Here is a 23,667-nt window from a genome sequence, read left to right as displayed (position 1 = left end):
TTTAACATGCCACAGTGAAATAAATATGGTAGCTGTTATATAGTCACCCCACTTTCCTAGATTCCTGAGAGGCAAATCTGCTTAGCCATGCAGTGATACTCCGCTCACTCCCATAACCATGCCTGCTCCCATACACAGGAAAGCTGGGTCACAGTTATAATGGCAGCCATATTGTTTTCCATTCACCTCTCCCATGAATGAATGGGGCTATCCAGAGATAGAGAAACAGGGCTGCTTCCTTTTTCCAAACACAGCGCCATCCTTGTCCGTGGATTGTTTCTGGCATTGCAGCTTAGCTTCTATTCACTGCATTACCACACACAACCCTATGTACAAAGATGGCGCTGTGTTTCAAGGAAAGCAGCCATGTTTTTCTAACCAAGGACAACCCCTTTAATACAGAATAGGACAATTTAAGGACCGTTGAAGACTTTAGGATTTTACGGTAAAGTGTTCTTGACTTATCTCAGTACGGCTGCTTTCCCATCGGCGTCGGGGCTCCGTTTTTCTGGGGAACCCCCGGCCGAACCGATCAGTTATATTTAGAGATGAGCGAATATACTCGTTTCGAGTCATTACTCGATCGAGCGCCGCGATTTTTCAGTACTTCCGTACTCGGGTGAAAAGATTCGGGGGACGCCGGGGGGGGGGGGGGGCGTGGCGGAGCAGGGGGTAGCAGCAGGGAACAGGGGAGAGCCCTCTCTCCCCCCCACTCCCCGCTGCAACCCCCCACTCACCCACGGCGCCCCCCGAATCTTTTCACCTGAGTACGGAGGTACTCGAAAATCGCGGCGCTCGGGTGAAAAAGGGGCGTGGCCGAGTAGGTTCGCTCATCTCTAGTTATATTACAGCGCTGAACGGACCTCATTGACTATAAAAGGGTCCAATCAATTTCTGCTCTACCAGACAAAAGAGCCCTGCACGCAGGATTTTGTCTTACGGTATTCTGCGTCGGATCTGCGCCGAAGGCTCCGCAGCGCAAATGTGAAAGCAGCAAACAGCCTCAGTGTCTTCAGTCATTCACACCCCTGTAAGACGTACGCACGCCCTGCAGCTTAGTAGCAGAGGGGTGTGAATACTTATGCATAGAGAGGCCGCAGCGATATAATTGACATGCCGCAGCTTTAAATTCTGCGCAGCATGTTTGTTTCATTGCGGCTTTTTGCAAATCGCATCCACTTTACTGCTTTAGCCCGGGATAAAAATTGCCATCGGAATTTCCGCGGTACTTCCACCCCGTGTGAACCGAGCCTTAGGGTACGTGCAGGCGGCAAAAATGACGGTGGAATTTCACACGTAAATTCCACCTCTAAAAACTGCGTTAAAATCTCTCGATTTCTGCCGCAGATCCGCATGCAGATTTAGCCGTGTCAGTGGGCGAAATCCACGGGCGGAATTCTGATGAGGAAATGAGCGTTTCCGTGTTAAGAAGCGACGTTACTTCTTGACGCAGAAACTCGCGGAAAACGCAATTTTCCACATCAGAATTCTGCCCACACGGATTTTGCCCACTGACACGGCTTAATCCATCGTGCCAAGTACCAAGCCAGAGAGACGCAAATTTTTTAATGTTTTTTTTTTTGGAAGCAGAATTAATGCGGAAAACGCCGCCATCTGAACGCACAACTAAGCGTCGGTTCACACCGAAGTGGATTTTTCCGCCCGGATTCTGGCTTTAAAAGTGGCAACTGAAATCAGCAGCTATGACGATCTATAGTCGCGGATCCGCCCGCAGACATGGCGCTTGTGAATGGGCAAATCTGCATCCGGAATTCCAAACGCAGATTCTGCGTCACAAGGTGCCGCGTCGCTTCTCTCACACGTAGATATGAAATCCACGCTGCACACACTACGGCACGCATTCCCATAGAAAGTGGCGGGATGTGGAGTTACTGCGGAATTGGCGCCGATTCCATGGCAAATTCACTCCACCCTGTGAACAATCCCTAAGGGGGGGGGGGAATACGTTTTATCTACAGAGGAGCTTGTATCCGACATCTTGCTCTCCCACCGGCAGCCATTTTGTGCATCGCGGGGAGCTGAGGGGATTCGCCAATAAGCAGCTACTTGCGCCGCACGGAGATGAGGGGATTCGTGTTGTGCATCCATTTTGGGAGTACAACTTTGTCACGGCCTACATTATCAACAAGATGCTAACTAATTAATGCTCATTAAGTAAATGACCCCTACATTTGAGCACTTACTGAGTGGCCAGTTGACCGTTCAGGTGCCATCTTACTCTTAAAGGGTTTTTTCCCTCCAAATCACTTCACCTGGGGAATCCATCTAATGGGACCCTCAGTGATCCTGAGAATGGCGCCCCCAAATGCCCCATGTGAATGGAGTGGCGGTTCACATGCTCAACTGACACGCCATTCACTTCTATGGGATGGCAGGAGATTGCCAAGCACATTGATCTTCACATGACCCATAGAAGTGAATGGAGTGGTCGTCGAACATGCGCACCATCACTCTAGTCACAGGGGCATTGGGGGGCACCAGTCATGGGATTGCTGGGGATCCCAGTGGTCGGACCACCAGAGATCAGACTTTTATCCCCTATTTTGTGGAAAGGGAGCTAAAAATCTGGTGGTAAAAGCCCTTTAAGGGAACCCCGTCACGTGACGAAATTTGTCCAGGGACTGGAGGTGGGGAGTTACATTACCAGGTACCGTCCACTTCCCAATTTGGATGCCAATCCACCTGTTCCCGGGACCCTTTTTAATCTGTTCAAGATGTCTGCTGCCATTCTTAGACTACTAAATACACTCTACATAGTATAAGACATCATACGCTGCTCTGATTGGCCAGTGCTGTTCACATAAGCAGCATTGGCCAATCAGGAAGCAGAATGCATTGTGTGACTACCAAGGAACAGTGCGCATGGAGTACTAACAGGAGAGTCACGGCCATGTTGGAAAAATAAAGAGTGGCCCCAAGTACCCAGGAGAAGGACTGTACCAGATAATATAAATCCCCCACTCCGATCTCTGGAGAAATTGTGTCCCGGTCTCTTTAAATGAGCTAACAAAATGGCCGCTTCCATGGTGACAACTACAATTTAAAGGGGAACTCCACCATAAAATGATCATCAACAATATTACAGATGCATGTGAAGACGTTATTGCCGGGATCGGTGAACTTGGATCACTGCTCAACTCCTTATTTTCTGACACACCTCTCATGATACCACCACACTGAAATTTAAAGCTACAGTAACACAAGAATTGTCCATGGAATCGGTGGATGTCCAACACCAATACCCCCAACTGTAAAAATGGAGAAGCCTTATATGAAGAAAAGTTCTGCGACTTTCTAATATACTTTGTGTTTCGATTTCTCACCACTTTGTCAAAATCCCTGCTTGCTGTCAGTGAATGAAAACCAAAGCCACTTGCTAAAATCCTTAAACCGTGTAAGTCACGCGTGCGTTTTTAGGTTCAGGGTGTAATAAATAATATTCCAATTCACTGACAGCAAGCGGAGGTCTTGAAAGCGATGCCAAATTAAAACCGCAGGTAACCCCTTTAAGCATAGGAGTCGGAGGCGCTGTTGTAGTTAGTGTGATGGCTGCTCATGTCGCTTATGCTCTCGTAGAGGTTTTCTTCAGAGCGACCGACCGACAGCTCAGGGTTAACAGCGTCATTACACGTTTGCATTAACCCCTCGGTGCTCTCCGCTCCTGCTGGCTTCTTTTTCTTCTGTACTTTGGAATACATGTCTTCAAGCTGAAAGGGAAAGAAAAAAGTTACAAGAGTTGGCAGAAACTTTTCTCAGTCAATTTTCTAGAGAGTAATCGTGAGATTGCCACCTGCTGGACACATGTGGTACTGCACGTGGCTAACAAAATACAGTCAGGATCCTTTAAGTGGTCAGTGGCGGAGCAGCAGAAGCTGATTCAGCAGAGTCTCTCTTTCACACGGGCGAGAAAATCGTGTGATTTTCGCCTGCTGCGAGAGTCCGTAAAAAAGCAGATTATGAAACCAACGATTTACAAGGTTTCCTTCCCTTCTGCGATGTTTTCACTCAAGTGGTGTTGAGAGAACAAAAAATCGCGGCATGCCATATCTTTCTGCAATGTGCGATTTTTTTCTTTTATCGCGGGCGGCAGCGATGAGATGCAATATTATTCTAAAAAAAAACCGCATCGCTGACGCTCAGAAATCACAGGGACAAAGATGCAAATTTTCTCGCGGCAAAATCGTGATTTCACATTAATTGAACTGAGCTGCAATGCCAGGCCCAATCCATTCACAGCGGTGGCGCTGTTTCTGGAAGGCAGTGCTGTGTTTTTCTACCCCTGGGCCTCCCCCTTAGGCTGCGTTCACACGTTGCGGTTCCACTGCTGAACTTTCACAGCAAAAGCGTAAGTCACAGTACAGTTACTGCAGAGAATCCGCAGCGCTGTCTTTCCTCTACATGTGAGCAGGATTTGCTTTAATCCCATTCACTCTAATAGTAAACATTTGCGCCGCGGTTTTTCCGCTACGCGTTAACGCACCTTAAAGGGTTTTCCAAAAAACGTACAGCGTCCTGGAGAGAGATTACAATAACAAACTAACGGTTTACTCACACGGAGGTTTGCGGATTTGGACCGTATTAATCAGTGCAACTTACAAACGATTTTCGTGCGCACTTGTGGTTTTTTAGCGCAATTTTTTCTATCTCGCATGCGTTTTTCACACAGATATGAAAAAAAAATTACATCTCTTTCTATTTATGGTTTTCACGGTCACCTATGTTAAAATCGTAATCGTATCGCGCGAGCGCAATCCGTTTTTTGTTTTTTTTAAAGATTTGAATGAACGATTTTCATCCAAAAATCGCACCAAAGTCGTACAGTTGGCGATTTTTATTCGGAACATTTGTGTGTTAACAAAGTTGCGCGCGCGAATATCAGCGTCTAAAATAATGTGCTGTAACCTTTTTGGTCCACGACTCTTTCCTTAGTCGTACCCGTCGCTCCGCCCCGGCACCGACGCAGCGCCTCCGCTCCTATCCTCACCACCCTCCCATGTTTTCATACACACACATGACCAGCAGCAGTCACGTGCGCATACAGTATGTCACCGCTGCGGCCAATGTAAACACAGAGCAGACGGGAGCGGCTCAACAGGTGCTGGATGGGAGCATAGGACGGTTGTTATTTTTAACCCTTTCTTGCCATCTCCCTATTTTTATAGAACCTGGAAAACCCCTTTAACCCTTTAGTGACTAAGCGCCCTAAATGTACGGTGCTTGGTCCTGCGCTGTCGTAAATTTACAGCGCGGGTTTAAAGCTCCTGCAATCTAGCAAGAGCAGGTTGGGCGTCAGCTGTCTACTGACAGTCGAGAGCGGAGAAACTACCATGCCCGACTGTTTAACCCCTTCCATGCCATAATCAATAGGGATCGCAGCATGTAAGTTGTTGATAGGGAGGGAAGCCTATAGGCAAACCCGTGGTGCCAATGGATTTGGTCATAAGGGCTGCCAATTCCTCCATGTCTGACAGGTATCTCAGCCTCCCACAGAGTCTGATTGGTTGATGACACGTGTAGTATACTGCATTGCAGAAGTAATTCAGTGTACTATGCTAGCGATCAAATGATCTCATCTTCAGGTTCACTTGACGGATTAAAAAAAAGGTGATGAAAAAGTTAAAAAACTAAGTCCTTATAAAGCTGTCAATGAAAAAAATAAAATATTCTGGGGCTGTAATGCGGCGACAGAGAAAGGAGTTTATTTTTTAAGTGTTTTTAGTGAGCAAAACGAGTAACTTAAAAACTTCATAAACTTGGCATCGCTGATCCAGATAATAACGTCGTCACAGTGAAGGCCGATAAAACTAAATAAAAACTATCACGGCATTTCTGACTTTTTGTGTTTTTGGTTTTTTTTTACATTAGCCCAAAGTGGTGCAATTAAAAAATTCAGCCTGTTCCGCAAAAAAAAACAACAAGCGCTCACATTGCTATATCGACAAAAATAATTAATTCTGCCATTTTACAATGAGATTATGAAAAACTTGGAAAACAGGATGGTCTTTATGGTGCAAAATAGGCCGAGTCACTAAAGGGTTAAGTCCCTGGATAGGGATGATCAAATCTGCCGGATTACCGGACACTCATAGAAGAGAAGGTGACATCATTTGTCCTTCACAGTTGTGATGTTGCGGTTCTGTGCCAAATCATCAACATTTCTGGACTATCAGATGCCGGATTAAAGGTGTTACACTTCTACAGAAGCTGTATTGGTAGCGCGGCTGAGACATGAGGTAGCCGTGAGGAGAGAGGAAAGTACAAGCCGGGAGACCTGCTTCTTCTCAGGCTAAGGGCGGCTTCAGACGACCGTATATCGGCTGGGTTTTCACGCCCGACCGATATACAGCGTCCCTCTCTGCAGGGGGAGGAGGCTGGAAAAGGCGGGAGCAGTGCTCTGAGCTCCCGCCCACTGTTTGCCCCTCGCTACTATTTGCAATGGGAGGGGCAGGGACGGAGCTAAGTTTCAAAACCCGACCGATAAACGGTCGTCTACATGAGCCCTAAGGGTGGTTTCAAACGGGTGAGAGAATTGTGCGATTTTCGCCTGCTGCGATAGTCAGTAAAGGAGCAGATTATGAACCCAATGATTTACAAGGTTTCCTTCTAGAGATGAGCGAACGTACTCGGTAAGGCCGATTTCGCAATCGAGCACCGCGATTTTCGAGTACTTCACTACTCGGGTGAAAAGTACTCGGGTGCGCTGTGGGGCGGGGGGTTGCAGAGGGGAGTGGGGGGTAGCAGCGGGGAACAGGGGGGGGCCCTCTCTCTCTCCCTCTCCCCCCCCCCCCCCGGCTCACCCACAGCGCACCCGAGTACTTTTCACCCGAGTACTTTTCACCCGAGTACGTTGGCTCATCTCTATTTCCTTCCCATCTGCCATGTTTTCACTGATGCGATGTCGGCTGCTCTATCTTTCCGCGATGTGCGATTTTTTATCTTCCATGTTTCCCTATGGAGCCTCCTTTTTATCGCAACGCCTGTAATTTTAACATTAGGAGGCCCTATTGACTTTTGCTATTAAAAAATTGTGCGTTTTTATTGCGGATAGCAGCAACACGATGCAAGATTATTAAAAACCATTGGTTAGGCCCAAAAATTGTGTGAACAAAGACGCATTTTCTCACGGCGATATCACAATTTTATGTCGTTACAGAGTCATGCGTGGCAAGACTTTGCAGCGCTCTTTTACTGGGATTTTCGGGGGTGGGGTGGCTTAAGATAAAAGCCCTACCCCCAAAATAAGGCCTATCTGCCTTTAAAAAAAAAAAAAAAAAGAATGCATCACGTAAGAGGCGCTGTCCGGCTCCACCACATGTCCCCACTGCTACTGTGATTGGCTTTCGAGCGCCGCGGCTCAGCCAATCTCTGCAGTGCTCGATGAACCACTCACAGCCATTCAATGCGATGCAGCCCAGCCAATCACAGACAGCATTTGCTGGAGATAGAGATTTTAAACCTCCAAACCAGGAAGCGCTTGCTGAAAACTGTAAGCAAGTCTGCCGGAGATGTAGAGGAGACATTCGGCGGAGCTGACAGCGCCTCTTAGGCGATGCATTCTTGTTTTTTGAAAGCAGCCAGGGCTTATTTTAGGGACAAACAGTAGGACTTTCTATTGTAAAAGTTTCATCGCAACGCACAAAAACCGCATTTTCGTGCGACACAGAGCATTCCGTGGTTTTGTATTCTTGCAATGTAGAATCCTACAAAACATCGCTAATGCGAAGGAACTCATTGGAAAGCACGGGCTTCACATACATGTGATTTGTAGCGCTGCCGCATTGCGAGAAAATTGTGCGATTTTGTCGCCTGCGTGAAACCGGCTTTAACGTTTAAATGATACAAAATGTACACCTTGCAAGAACCCCGGGCTGAGGGTCAATCCATTCTTGAGGGTATCAAACATGGCCATAAATTTGTACTCCCAAATTCTTCAGTGACGCTGCGACTTGAAGTTGCCCTTCAGTATGATAACTCTCATCTGCTCTGTGCTGTCCCTGACCACAAAAGTGTTTTGCCACAGGTAGTTCAGTCTTTCCGACTCTAATTGAGTGGCGATGAGATCTCATCCTGGCTCTATTTTTGTCCACTTTCCCCTATATAAAGCCCCCCAACAGGACATTTACTATACAGGATCAGGTACACAACATTGGACATGGAACATGTGAATGTCTCAGGGATCTTATAGTCCTGCTGCGTGTTGGGGATTTGTATCCGGTCCACGGAGGAATGAAGGATTTATAGACAATCCAAAAGCTTGCTGTAACATCATGTATTTTTGTTGGCCATTAAAAGGTATCATATCTACAAGATTACTTGGTTTCTCTCACTGAGAACAATCACACTTGGCTCCACTGGCCAACACGGTACCAAACCTTTTTTTTGTTTTAATCACTATGAGAGGTACAGTGGGCGCATTAATACTTTGTGGAGCCACAAAGGGGCATGTAGTATTATGGTGGCTTAATAAGAGGTTCTTTGGGGGTAATAGCAGGATGGGAATAGTGTGCAAAGACAAATAATGACTAATAGAAGTCGTCATGGTGGTCTGGGCCACATAGAAAAGAAAAGGGAAAGGGGACGATTACACTCAGACAAGAGGTCACCTGGGATCACTGGAGGTAACTGCACTGTAGTCACTATTGATGTGTAGAACTGGTATCTGTTATGCGGTGATTGCATTATTTAGATGTATATAGCTGAGCCACTGTATCTAAGCCCACTGTGTTATAAAATTTGCCCTGCAGACAATTGCATTCAGCTCTCTGGAAAAGCTGGGTGACAACCCTTGTGGGAGCTGCGATAGTGGCTTCCTTGCTTACAGCCCGGCTCTACTAAAATTGCAATAACAGGGTACACTGACAACACCTACGGTCAGGTCGGCCAGTCGACTTGGAAGACAGGGTTCTTGAGAAGATGCCGGTGATGGGCTTGTATCCTCCTCTGTGGTGTCTTGGGTCCTCTGGTTTACAGCCTTCTTCATCTTCCGCACACAGGCGTACTCAGCAGTCACGATGTTGACTTTAGATTCACTTAGTGAAGGCTCCTCGTCTGCCCGAGACCCCACACACTCATACAGGGAGTTCTTAGGGTTGTAGTTTAGGTTGGAGTAGGTGGCATCCTCAGTGGAGGGTGTATTTGGCAGCGGCCAATGTGGGGGGTGGTAGAGCGGATCCATACTAGCAGGTCGAAGTTCTGGAGGGAAGAAAAACATGTAGAAAAAGTCTCTGCTTGTTCAGTGTCTGCAGAGAGATTGCTCTGGTGATTTTCACTGTGGGAAGTGTCAGATTCTATACAGGCATCTGCATACAGGATAAGTAATGTATGTATACAGTGACTCCACCAGCAGAATAGTGAGTGCAGCTCTGGGGTATAATACAGCATGTAACTCAGGATCAGTACAGGATAAGTAATGTATGTACACAGTGACTCCACCATCAGAATAGTGAGTGCAGCTCTAAGGTATAATACAGGATGTAACTCAGGATCAGCACAGGATAAGTAATGTAAGTACAAAGTATCTCCATCAGCAGAACAGTGAGTGCAGCTCTGGAGTATAATACAGGATGTAACTCAGGAGCAGTACAGGATAAGTAATGTATGTACAGTGACTCCACCAACAGAATAGTGAGTACAGCTCTGGAGTATAATACAGGATGTAACTCAGGATCAATACAGGATAAGTAATGTATGTACACAGTGACTCCACCAGCAGAATAGTGAGTGCAGCTCTGGGGTATAATACAGGATGGAACTCAGGATCAGTACAGGATAAGTAATGTATGTACACAGTGACTCCAGCAGCAGAATAGTGAGTGCAGCTCTGGGGTATAATACAGGATGTAACTCAGGATCAGTACAGGATAAGTAATGGATGTATACAGTGACTCCACCAGCAGAATAGTGAGTGCAGCTCTGGGGTATAATACAGCATGTAACTCAGGATCAGCACAGGATAAGTAATGTAAGTACAAAGTATCTCCATCAGCAGGACAGTGAGTGCAGCTCTGGAGTATAATACAGGATGTAACCCGGGATCAGTACAGGATAAGTAATGTATGTACACAGAGACTCCACCAGAGGAATAGTGAGTGCAGCTCTGGAGTATAATACAGGATGTAACTCAGGATCAGTACAGGATAAGTAATGTATGTACACAGTGACTCTACAAGCAGAATAGTGAGTGCAGCTCTGGAGTATAATACAGGATGTAACTCAGGGTCAGTACAGGATAAGTAATGTATGTACACAATGACTCCACCAGCAGAATAGTGAGTACAGCTCTGGAGTATAATACAGGATGTAACTCCGGATCAGTACAGGATAAGTAATGTATGTACACAGTGACTCCACCAGCAGAATAGTGAGCGCAGCTCTGGAGTATAATACAGGATGTAACTCAGGATCAGTACAGGATAAGTAATGTATGTACACAGTGACTCCACCAGCAGAATAGTGAGTGCAGCTCTGGAGTATAATACAGGATGTAACTCAGGATCAGTACAGGATAAGTAATGTATGTACACAGTGACTCCACCAGCAGAATAGTGAGTACAGCTCTGGAGTATAATACAGGATGTAACTCAGGATCAGTACAGGATAAGTAATGTATGTACACAGTGACTCCACCAGCAGAATAGTGAGTACAGCTCTGGAGTATAATACAGGATGTAACTCAGGATCAATACAGGATAAGTAATGTATGTACACAGTGACTCCACCAGCAGAATAGTGAGTGCAGCTCTGGGGTATAATACAGGATGGAACTCAGGATCAGTACAGGATAAGTAATGTATGTACACAGTGACTCCAGCAGCAGAATAGTGAGTGCAGCTCTGGGGTATAATACAGGATGTAACTCAGGATCAGTACAGGATAAGTAATGTATGTACACAGTTACTCCACCAGCAGAATAGTGAGTACAGCTCTGGAGTATAATACAGGATGTAACTCAGGAGCAGTACAGGATAAGTAATGTATGTACACAGTTACTCCACCAGCAGAATAGTGAGTACAGCTCTGGAGTATAATACAGGATGTGTGCTCGAGTGAAGACAGACTATGGAAAGTTAAACTGGAAAATGCTAACACATAAATAGTGCGTATTGAAGTCCGCTGCGAACGTAAAATAAAAAGACTGCCACTCACGGGAGTTCCTTGGTCGCGGCCTCTTGATTTCATGCAGTTTGGTGTCAGACTTGCTGAGTGATCGTAGCTGAGTCTGACGGAGCAATGTCTGTAAAATAGAATGAATCCAATATGCACTTTTTATAACCATTTCAGTTCTGCCCATGGACTACAGACATCCAGACATTATCCATCTCTGCAGGGACATTTCAAAACATCCTTGCAGAGAATCCCCCCCCCCCCCCCCCCCTCCCGATGCAGGAGCTCCGCGATCTGTGACTCCATTGACAGCTCAGATCATAGAGCTTTGCGAGGAGAGCAATCAGCACGGTCTGAAGACTGTGACATCCAGGTGATGACAATATTTGAAAAATGCTAATTTTTGAAAATTTTCTCTAAGTTTTGGATTAAAAAAAATAAAAAACAAACAAAAAAACAAACAAAACAAAACATATGTAATAACATCCCAAAGTTATAACCACGTAAAGTGCAACATGGCAGATCTTAAAAATTGGCCCTGGTCACACAGACCAAAACTGGCTGGGGGGCAGGAGGGTTAAAAAAAGATATCACTATAGATGACTGTAGACAGCAGGGCTCCAATAAACTCTATTAACCCCTTATGGACCGCCCTTTTATATAATTTTCTTCTCCCCACTTTCAAAAAATGTTAACTCTTATTTATCCAGCAGCGCAGCTGCCTGAGGGCTTGTCATTGTTTTGCAACATGAGTTGTATCTTTCAATGGTTCTATTTCATGTACGGAAAATCTTTCTAAAAGTGCTAAATAGAGTAAAAAAAAATAAAAAATTTTTTTAAAAAGGACAATTCCACCATCTTCTTTCTACGGCGTACACACTGCAGCAAGAATGATAACTTTATTCTGTGGGTCAGTACGAGTACCACAATACCACATTTATATGGTTGTTTGGGGGTTTTTTGCTTCACTATCTTTAAAATATTAAATATCTTGGGAAAAAAATTAATATGTTTTTTCTGCCGCCATCTTCTGGCAGCCATAACTTATTTTTCTGTCGACATAGTTGTGTGAGGAGTTCTTGTTGGACGCCCTGTAGTTTCTGTAACTTTTTGATCGCTTGTTATTACATTTTCTTGGAGACAGGGGGACCAAAAAAGGGCAATTCAGGGATTGTTTATTTTTTCCGACAACATTCACCATGCGGGACGAATAATGCGTTACTTTGATAGATCGGACTTTTATTGGTGCAGCAATACCAAATCTGTTTGGTTTTTTAATATTATTTTATTATAAATATGGCAAATGGTTTTTTTTTAAAACTTTTATTACTTTTAATTTTTTTTTAATAAGACTCTTTGAAACAGATTTTTACATATTTTTAGTTCCCATAGGAGACATGAACTTGCAATTGTTTGATCGCTCCTGTAGTATGATGTAATACCATAGTATTACATTATACCTCGATCTGACAGGCAATCTATCAAGCCACGCCATAGGCATGGCTTGATTGGCAATCTGCAATGGCAGCCCTGGAAGCTTTCAGGACTCCGGCTAGCATGGCATCCGAATGGCACCATGCAATGAGATCCGTACGGGACCCCCGAACATCAATCGGTGCATTTAAATGCCGCTGTGAGAATTGAATTAAAGGGTTAACAGCTCCGAGCAGCAGCGCTGCTGATCAGAGCTGTTGCAGGCGGGTAAAGCTGTAAGAAACAGCCGGCACTCATATTGTATCCATATTGAAACCCAGTCCCCCCTCCATACAAACCCGGAACATACAGGACTTAACTGTACATCGTGTGTCGTTAAAGGGTTAAAGAATTCTGAATAAACCAAGCAGGGTACCTTGTCTATTAGCCAGAGCAGAGAGGGGGTACAAGAGGCGCATGTTGCTCTGGAGGACCCAGCGCATCCATGCATTACACAGAGAGCCCATTGATTTAAAAAGAAGCTGTGTAATTCTTCATTTGCCCTGCAGAGGCACTGACGTGAGATCTAACACTTGTTGCCAGACTTATTCAAAGATCATAGCTAATCGTTACAGTTCCCAGCAGGGCATACTGTGACACTGCTGTATGTATTACCCCTGTACTGTGCCATCACTGTATTATCCCTGTACTGTGCCATCACTGTATTACCCCTGTACTGTGCCATCACTGTATGTATTACCCCTGTACTGTGCCATCACTGTGTGTATTATCCCTGTACTGTGCCATCACTGTATTATCCCTGTACTGTGCCATCACTGTATTATCCCTGTACTGTGCCATCACTGTATTATCCCTGTACTGTGCCATCACTGTATTATCCCTGTACTGTGCCATCACTGTATTATCCCTGTACTGTGCCATCACTGTGTGTATTATCCCTGCACTGCGACATCACTGTGACATCACTGTGTATTATCCCTGCACTTTGACATCACTGTGTGTATTATCCCTGTACTGTGACATCACTGTGTGAATTATCCCTGTACTGTGACATCACTGTGTGAATTATCCCTGTACTGTGACATCACTGTGTGTATTACCCCTGCACTGTGACATCACTGTGTATTACCCCTGTACTGTGACATTACTATATTACCCCTGTACTGTGACATCACTGTGTGTATTACCCCTGCACTGTGACATCACTGTGTGTATTACCCCTGCACTGTGACATCACTGTGTGTATTACCCCTGCACTGTGACATCACTGTGTATTAACCCTGTACTGTGACATCACTGTGTGTATTATCCCTATACTGTGACATCACTGTGAGTATTATCCCTATGCTGTGACATCACTGTGAGTATTATCCCTGTGCTGTGACATCACTGTGAGTATTATCCCTGTGCTGTGACATCACTGTGTGTATTACTCCTGTACAGTTACATCACTGTATTACCCCTGTACTGTGACATTACTGTGTGTATTACCCCTGTACTGTGACATCACTGTATTACCCCTGTACTGGGACATTACTATATTACCCCTGTACTGGGACATTACTATATTACCCCTGTACTGTGACATTACTATATTACCCCTGTACTGTGACATCACTGTGTGTATTACCCCTGCACTGTGACATCACTGTGTGTATTACCCCTGCACTGTGACATCACTGTGTATTACCCCTGTACTGTGACATCACTGTGTGTATTATCCCTATACTGTGACATCACTGTGAGTATTATCCCTGTGCTGTGACATCACTGTGAGTATTATCCCTGTGCTGTGACATCTCTGTGAGTATTATCCCTGTGCTGTGACATCACTGTGAGTATTATCCCTGTGCTGTGACATCACTGTGAGTATTATCCCTGTGCTGTGACATCACTGTGAGTATTATCCCTGTGCTGTGACATCACTGTGAGTATTATCCCTGTGCTGTGACATCACTGTGAGTATTATCCCTGTGCTGTGACATCACTGTGAGTATTATCCCTGTGCTGTGACATCACTGTGAGTATTATCCCTGTGCTGTGACATCACTGTGAGTATTATCCCTGTGCTGTGACATCACTGTGAGTATTATCCCTGTGCTGTGACATCACTGTGAGTATTATCCCTGTGCTGCGACATCACTGTGTATTATCCCTGTCCTGTGACATCACTGTGCGTATTACTCCTGTACTGGGACATCACTGTATTACCCATGTACTGTGACATCACTGTGTGTATTACCCCTGTACTGTGACATTACTGTGTGTATTACCCCTGTACTGTGACATCACTGTATTACCCCTGTACTGGGACATTACTATATTACCCCTGTACTGTGACATTACTATATTACCCCTGTACTGTGACATCACTGTGTGTATTACCCCTGCACTGTGACATCACTGTGTGTATTACCCCTGCACTGTGACATCACTGTGTATTACCCCTGTACTGTGACATTACTATATTACCCCTGTACTGTGACATCACTGTGTGTATTACCCCTGCACTGTGACATCACTGTGTGTATTACCCCTGCACTGTGACATCACTGTGTATTACCCCTGTACTGTGACATCACTGTGTGTATTATCCCTATACTGTGACATCACTGTGAGTATTATCCCTGTGCTGTGACATCACTGTGAGTATTATCCCTGTGCTGTGACATCACTGTGAGTATTATCCCTGTGCTGTGACATCACTGTGAGTATTATCCCTGTGCTGTGACATCACTGTGAGTATTATCCCTGTGCTGTGACATCACTGTGAGTATTATCCCTGTGCTGTGACATCACTGTGAGTATTATCCCTGTGCTGTGACATCACTGTGAGTATTATCCCTGCGCTGTGACATCACTGTGAGTATTATCCCTGTGCTGCGACATCACTGTGTATTATCCCTGTCCTGTGACATCACTGTGCGTATTACTCCTGTACTGGGACATCACTGTATTACCCATGTACTGTGACATCACTGTGTGTATTACCCCTGTACTGTGACATCACTGTATGTATTACCCCTGTACTGTGACATTACTGTATTACCCCTGTACTGTGACATTACTGTATTACCCCTGTACTGTGACATTACTGTATTACCCCTGTACTGTCACATCACTGTATTACCCCTGTACTGTCACATCACTGTATTACCCCTGTACTGTGACATCACTGTGTGTATTACCCCTGTACTGTGACATCACTGTGTGTATTATCCCTATAGTGTAACATCACTGTGTGTATTACCCCTGTACTGTGACATCACTGTGTATTACCCCTGTACTGTGACATCACTGTGTGTATTATCCCTATATTGTAACATACCTGTGTGTATTATCCCTATACTGTGACATCACTGTGAGTATTACCGCTGTACTGTGACATCACTGTGTATTACCCCTGTACTGTGACATACCTGTGTATTATCCCTATACTGTGACATCACTGTGAGTATTATCCCTGTGCTGTGACATCACTGTGAGTATTATCCCTGTGCTGTGACATCACTGTGAGTATTAGCCCTGTGCTGTGACATCACCGTGTGTATTAAAAATTAATGACATCCGTCAAGAAATAACTTCCCAATCCCAGACTAGCCCTGACCCTAGTCTTGTCAGCACTGCATCTAGCTCCTGCTCACTGTCTGTACTCAGACCAACGACAGAGGAAAAAGTCTCCAAATTACTCTTCTCTGCTCACCCCACCACCTGCGCTAGCGACCCTCTCCCCTCACACCTCCTCCGATCCCTCTCCCCAGGTGTCATCTCCCATCTCACCACTATATTCAACCCTCTCTGACCTCTGGCATCTTTCCCTCTTCTTTCAAACACGCCATCATATCCCCACTGCTAAGGAAGCCGACTCTTGATGCGACTGATGTTGCCAACTACCGACCGATCTCAAACCTCCTCCATCTCCAAACTACTAGAATGGCTGGTTTACTCCGCCTTGTAAGCTATCTATCAGAGAACTCTCTCCTCGACCCCCTACAGTCTGGCTTCCGACCCCAACACTCGACAGAAACTGCCCTTACAAGGGTATCAAATGACCTACTGACAGCCAAATTGAGGGGCGATTACTCCCTACTGATCCTCCTCGACCTTTCCGCAGCATTTGACACTGTCGACCACAAACTCCTCCTCAGTATGCTTCTCTCCATTGGCCTAAAGGACACTGCCCTCTCCTGGTTCTCCTCCTACCTATCTGACTGCTCTTTCAGCGTCTCCTTTGCTGGCTCGACCTCCCCTCCTCCTCCCCTTGCTGTTGGGGTCCCCCAGGACTCGTCCTCGGCCCGCTCCTTTTCTCTATCTACACAGCCCCTATTGGACAAACCATCAGGAGATTTGGCCTCCAATACCACCTGTACGCCGATGACACCCAGCTATACACCTCTTCCCGTGACATCTCTGCACCTTTACTCCAAAACATCACTAACTGTCTGTCCGCTGTCTCTAACACCATGTCCTCTCTCTACCTAAAACTAAACCTCTCTAAAACGGACTTACTGGTGTTACCTCCTTCCACTAACCGACCTCCTCCTGACATCTCCATCTCAGTGTGTGGCACCATAATTCCTAAACAACATGCCTGCTGCCTTGGGGTCATATTCGACTCCGATCTCTCATTTACCCCCTACATCCATTGTTGCCCTCATCCACTCACGGCTCGATTATTGCAACTCGTTGCTGATCGGCCTCCCCAGCACCAGACTCTACCCCCTCCAATCCATCCTGAATGCGGCAGCCAGGCTCATATTCCTGTCCAGTCGCTACTCGGACGCCTCTGCCCTGTGCCGGTCACTGCACTGGCTACCCGTTAAATACAGAATTCAATTTAAACTTACTACCTTCATCCACAAAGCGCTCCACAGCGCAGCGCCCCGCTATATTGTATTCCTCATCCACAGCGCAGCGCCCCGCTATATTGCCTCCCTCATCTCAATCCACCACCCAGCCCGGGCTCTCCGCTCGGCTAACAAAACTAGACTGTGCACCCCTCTAATTCGAACTTCTCATTCCCGCCTCCAAGACTTCTCCAGAGCAGCACCGGTCCTCTGGAACGCACTACCAAAGGCTACCCGAGCAATCCAGGACTCGCAGAACTTCAGGTGCGCTCTAATAACGCACCTCTTAAGGGAGGCATACCACATTCCCTAAACAAACCCCTCTGTACTCTGCCTGATAACATGCTCCCTGACCTACTGACTGCAATCCCTGCTAGCAATCCTAAACCGCTCCTGCAGTTATACTGATCCTGCCGTCACATGGCTAAATATCTGACCATTGTCTGTATATAGCATCCCTCACTCTCCACCTCACCATACCTGCACATCTCCAGCCCTTTACCTTCTGTATCACCCCATTACTTGTAGTATGTAAGCTCGTTGGAGCAGGACCCGCACCCCTATTGTTTCCATCAACTGATTACTATGTAACCGTGGTTCTGTAATGTTTGTACTTTTGTCTTTCTGTATCCCCCCTGTCTATGTAAGCGCTGCGGAATATGTTGGCGCTATACAAATAAAGATTATTATTATTATTATCCCTATACTGTGACATCACTGTGTATTACCCCTGTGCTGTGACATCACTGTGTGTATTACCCCTGTGCTGTGACATCACTGTCTTTATTACCGTTATCATCTACCCTGAGATTATGAACATTTTGGGGATATCAATAGAAACACCCTTTTAGTAGTCATTATCTTACCACATCAACAACAGCGACTCCACCGGGACAGACATTCCTCATCCTCCTCTTCTTCCTAATCAATCGCACAAAAAAAAGGAAATTAATGAAATCTCCCTTAAAAGGGAAGTCCCATCACCTGCTGAATTACAGGGAGCCCATTGAGGGAATGTGTCATCAGAAAAAGACCTACTATAGAAAATGTATTTTTTGAAGAATTCTTGCTGATTCTTTTTTTAATTTCGGTCATGATGTGTATTTTTATTTAAATCCTGTATTTTTCACAGTGATCGCAGGGCCTAATAATAGGCTAAAAGCCCCTGATCTGTAGAGAAAGGTTTGCAACAGTCATCTCACTAAGAACACAGGCAGGATTACACTGAGAGGTACCACCTAGATGACACAGGATCTACCATTCATGATAGATGATGTCACAGCTCACCTCCTCCCCCTTCCCGCACACTGACCACAGAGCCCCATACTAGTCTGTCACTTCCTGATCTGTAGAGAAAACTGGGCAGCAGTCATCTCACTGACATCACATGCGGGATTACACTGAGAGGTGACACCTATATGTAGACAACATAGGATTCACCATTAACAATAGGTGATGTCACAGCACCCCTCCTCCCCCGCCCTGCAGGTCACAGAGCATGCCTAGACCAGTCTCACATGCAAGTCAATGGGACAATGGGTGTGAATGGCCCATGAAGCTGCTGTAAAGCGTATCTCTAAATGCTGTTTAATGCAGCTCAGGAAGTATAGTCGCCCCCATAATCATCTACATACAAGATGGCCGCCCCCATAGTAATCTGCATAAAAGATGGCTGCCCCATAGTTAGGTACAGACAATATGGCCGCCCTTATAGTTAGGTACAGACAATATGGCCGCCCCCACACATGTACAGACAACAGAAAAAAAATTCTACCATCAAAAAATTAAAACAGAACAACCCAATGCAAATCAATACTATCCATATTACATGCGTAAAAATAATGTGTGCAGTACGGAACGAAAATATGCCCATGTGAATGAGGCCTTATAGCACATTTGATGGGCCAAGGCCACTCGCTTTCTGCAAAAGTGGCGAGGGTGGCATAAAAAGCTGAAAAGTTGCAAATTTTTGGACAAGTGCAACTTGCACAATATTTGGGAAGATTTTGGGCGACATCGACTGTCTCTATAGCTCTCAGACTGAAAACTGTTTCAGGAAGTTTTTTTTAGAGGTGTGGCCAGTGTTAAGGGGTGTGGCCACCGTAATAAGCATGTGGCCAGCATAAGGGCGCTATTACAGGAGTGCTATTGCCATCTGCTAACGCTTGTATTTCTGGGCGGCACCTGCAGGCGCAAGTGCAACCCGGCAATTAGTGCTACTGACAAGCTGTAACGTCACTAATTGCCTAGCGGCACCTGCGCTTGTGGGTGTTGCTCAGCAACTGTTGAGAAAATATGATCGCTAGCGCTCGTGTAATAGCGCCTATGAGTTGTGAGGAGTATGGGAGGCCTGGTTGGTACAGAGGCGTGGCCAGTAAAATATTTTTGTGCCATCTTCTATCAAGTTGTGCAAAAACTCTATTCAGCCCTTTCTCCGGGGTCACTTTCAGTAAAACCTGGGTGACACATGACTCTTATCAGAGCTGCTCGCTGATTTTCTCATCAAGCGGCGCTGATAATATTCTTTCAGCTGGTATCCCTGGGACTTCTCAGCGGGACACCAGCTGAAAGCTCTGAGAATAAAGCAGCTGTTTGCATATACAAAGCCGCTGCTGTTCTCAGAGCTATCACGGTGGTATCCCGCTCTGCCTGCATTAACTCTTTAAGTAGCTAATTAGCTACTTAACTGTTTAGCAAAGATGATCGCTCAAAACGGTCAAACGGTCGTTTGAGCGATCGTCTTTAAGTGTAAACGCACCCTAATACACCTCTCATAAATGTTATTATCCAGCTTTCCCAGGCTCCTGAATGGCAGATCTAAGGCTATGTTCACACTGTGGGATTCTGCCGCGTATCCACACGCGGATTTAACCCCGTCAACAGGCAAAATGTGTGCGTGGAATTCTGCTGCGTTTCCGTGTGACAGGACACTTCTTTCCACGTTTTACCCATTGACAGAATGTGCTTGCTGATTTGCGGCAGAATAGCCACAGATTGCTGACGCCGATTCCGCCGTATGAACATGACCTAACAGCGCTTCTGTCCTGTGCCGTAATTAGGTAGATGCACCATTTGGCCAGGCTGGGTAATAACACTATAGGAGCTGGAATGGCCATATTGGTCATCACCCAGCTTTCCCAAAACCCTCATCGTCACCCTATATGCGGCCAGCGGTGGACGTACCTCTTCTTGCAGAGCGTGCAGAGGCTGCAGAGCAGCAGAAGTAGCCCCATTGCAGAGCAGAGAGGAGTAAGGACCTGTCCTCGAGACGCTGAGGTGACAAGACTTGGAGCCATAGGGGTGACTCAATAACTGTACGGGAAGAAGAAGAACATTTAAAGGGACAGAATCGCCGTTTTACGAGAAGCAGATATTGGTGACGAGGACCAAGAGGCAGATGAATCTGTAGAAATCATTTCCAGTTTGTGTGCCATCAGCTGTAGGCGCGGATGTAGCAGAGTCAGCGGCGCTGTGCTGTTATACCACTTCCTGTGCAGATGCAGGTGCGCCGGGGTTTGCTGCACATGTGGTTTGGTAGAGCAGATTTTACCAAATGAAGGAGAGGGCTATATTAGTGCAGGCACAATTAACTGGTAACGAGGCGCTGCCACTGTGGGGTCAAATGTACACTAGGGGGCTAGATTACAGTATATTTGGCTACACCCCCCCCCCCCCCCCTTTAAAGGAATCAGTCATCAAGTTCTTAGAATACAATCCCACCTCTGATGAGCTGCTAATGGGATTTCATTATCACTAATTACTTTTGCCCTTTACAATCTGCTTTTATTGAGAACTGTGCTGCAATTACCAGCGCCGGCCACTACAGAGGGCTCGGAGCATCAGCTTGCACTCCAGCTTCGGTGTATCCCGGCACTGACAGCCGCCGCTGCCTGGAAAGCCCCTTTAAGGACAGCAATTTTTTTTTTAGAATTTTTCATCTCCACATGTCAAAAGCCGTAACATCTTAATATTTCCGTTGACACAGCCATAACAAGGCTTGTTTGTTGCCTTTTTATTTGTACCACTTTGGGGGACACAAACGGGGAGATTTATGTAACAAGTTTAAAATAAAAACTTTTTCTTTGTTGTCTCTAGCAACCAATCACAGCGCAGCTTTCATTCCTCACATTGCTGCGATTGGTTGCTATTGGTTTTCATAAATTTGCTTCACAATGTATTATACATCTTCTGAAAATTTTTTTTGCGGGTAACAGTGAAAAAAAAAAAGCCCAAAACCGCAATTCTTTCGTTGTGTTATTTTTTTATTCTTTACGGCGCTCCCCACACATAAGTGTGCGCAAAAAAAGTTTGCCTTAAACTGATTTCTTCTTTTACTTTATTTTTTACGTTTTTTCTATGCCCCTGTAGGGATCTGAACCTGCGATCCTGTGATCGCTGATATAATACCCTGCAATACTTCTGTACTGCATTGTACTCTCTCTAATCTTTTACACCGACAGCCCTGGCAGGCCCGAAGGTCATTGTTAGTTAGGCCTCTAGTTGTCATAGCAACCAACTGACCCACTGCAATTGCAACAAGGATGGTCACTGGGCTGACGGAGGAAGCTCCGCCTATTAACCCCTTAGATGTTCCAGTCATCACTGACCGCAGCATCTAAAAGGTTAAACGATCGCAAAGCAATTCATCTCCAAACCCGCCATTTATGTGGGGCGCCGGCTGTGTAATTCAGCTGTCACTCACAAGTCTTGTTGCTTTCAATGGGGTTAAAAAAATAATAAAAACTAAATAAAAAACGTAACGCAGATGGAAATATTTCCGTTTGCTTCCATTTCATCCGCTTTCGTTTTTTTATTAATGGAAGAATAACGCTGCGCTAATAGAAAACTGCGCCATTTTCCTGTCCGGAAAAAAAGGAAACCTAACGAAGTGGAAGTAAATTGAAGCCTTTCCATTTTTTTGAAACCCTTTTGCAATCAATGGGGGAAAAAGGGATTATTTTTTTTCCATTTTACTTCAGTTTCTCTCCTTTAAAAACGACGCAGAGAGATGGAAACCTTGAACCGAACCCAACGCCCAAGAGGCTGCGGTGCAGCGCTCTTCACCATCCAGATTTCCCGGTCATTCAAGGTCTAAGAAAATCTGCAGAGTGATCCATATGGGTATTGTAATGGCTGCTATTACGTCTGTAGGTGACCACAACATACATATATACTCCCCCGATGATGTACATAGAGTTGGGGCCTCCTATATTCACCTCAATCCATCGCCTTCAACAAGAGGGTCTTCCAACGGCCACCAAGGACACAACCAGCCCCTTCTACACTAACCCCACTTCAACAAACCAATACTAAACATGAGCAACAAGAACAAGGAGGTGGTCAGCAGAACCGTCCGAAGCTTTTAGCTCATCCTTTCTTTAAGGGGCTATCCAATGACGACATCTACAGACACATGAGAAGATCGCATCAGTGGGAGGTTGGAAGCCAAGACACTCACCAATGTCCCAATATTGCCACCATCTGGAATCAATGGGAGGCATGAAAATCCATCAGTGATCGCTCTACTGAAAATGGGGAACCGAGGCCTATTTGTTTGGGCCATTAATGGAGTCTCAAAGTTTAGCATACCATCGATGGTCATGTATGACCCAATACCATGATGATCCTGTAGAACAGGGGTATAGAGTTTTTTCCGTGATCATACGGCCTTTGGATCTTCCAAAAACCTTGAGAAGCATCACTGCAGAGAGGGTCCAAGCATGGGGATCTATGTGGGTCCAAGCATGGGGATCTATGTGGGTCCAAGCATGGGGATCTACAACCTCATCGTGGTCCCATCACACTCACACAACCGACTTATGCTGCACCACAGTCTTCTATCCCCTCCTAAAACCCATAAGTACCGCTCCTCTTAACCTACTTACCTTCACAGAGGACCTCCCGCCATTTGTTTCTTATCTCATCGTCTAGAGATGAAGCACTAGACAAGGTAAGGAGCAAGATGGTGCAGACTGCAACCGAAGATGTAGAAGCTATGAAGATATTGCAACGGCTAGAAGATGAGATGGCCAGACGGACTGGAGAAAGAAACAACAGAAGGAGCAAGAGGAGAACAACGATGAAAAGATGAGGAGAAGAGTCAGCAGTGGAATGCAGGCTCCTTCACAGGAAGCTGATGTGGTGTGGCACTCCCTTAAACTTGCACATCATGACATCGAAAGGAAAGGGGAGGTGGGGGTATAAGACATACACAGGTGGAGGCATCCGGTGGCCGACGGACGAAAATCTCATGGAATGTTGT

At 45.7% G+C, this 23,667-nt stretch overlaps 1 protein-coding gene across 1 annotated transcript; it reads right to left on the bottom strand.

Moving 5' to 3' along the window:
• Positions 1 to 775: 775 nt before the first annotated feature.
• LIME1 (Lck interacting transmembrane adaptor 1) lies at positions 776 to 23,520 on the bottom strand. Its single transcript, XM_066586872.1, has 6 exons — positions 23,291 to 23,520; positions 20,589 to 20,717; positions 18,272 to 18,326; positions 11,167 to 11,254; positions 8,891 to 9,213; positions 776 to 3,728 (listed from the first exon to the last, which is right to left on the bottom strand). Exons 2-6 carry the CDS (start codon positions 20,699 to 20,701, stop codon positions 3,528 to 3,530), a joined length of 780 nt encoding a protein of 259 aa, XP_066442969.1. The 5' UTR covers positions 20,702 to 20,717; positions 23,291 to 23,520; the 3' UTR covers positions 776 to 3,527.
• Between the last annotated feature and the right edge of the window lie 147 nt (positions 23,521 to 23,667).

Source organism: Eleutherodactylus coqui, chromosome 13, assembly GCF_035609145.1.
Source record: "Eleutherodactylus coqui strain aEleCoq1 chromosome 13, aEleCoq1.hap1, whole genome shotgun sequence".
NCBI lineage: Eukaryota > Metazoa > Chordata > Amphibia > Anura > Eleutherodactylidae > Eleutherodactylus > Eleutherodactylus coqui.
This window is presented reverse-complemented; position numbering and strand designations above follow the sequence as displayed.

What these genes read in the sequence shown, in the direction of transcription:
- LIME1 (XM_066586872.1), bottom strand. Translation starts at nt 20,701, where the DNA reads ATGGCTCCAAGTCTTGTCACCTCAGCGTCTCGAGGACAGGTCCTTACT. An exon ending in TGCACGCTCTGCAAGAAGAG is followed by an intron (nt 18,327 to 20,588) that starts GTACGTCCACCG and finishes GCGATTGATTAG; the next exon opens with GAAGAAGAGGAGGATGAGGA. An exon ending in GTCGACTGGCCGACCTGACC is followed by an intron (nt 3,729 to 8,890) that starts GTAGGTGTTGTC and finishes TTTCCCTTTCAG; the next exon opens with CTTGAAGACATGTATTCCAA.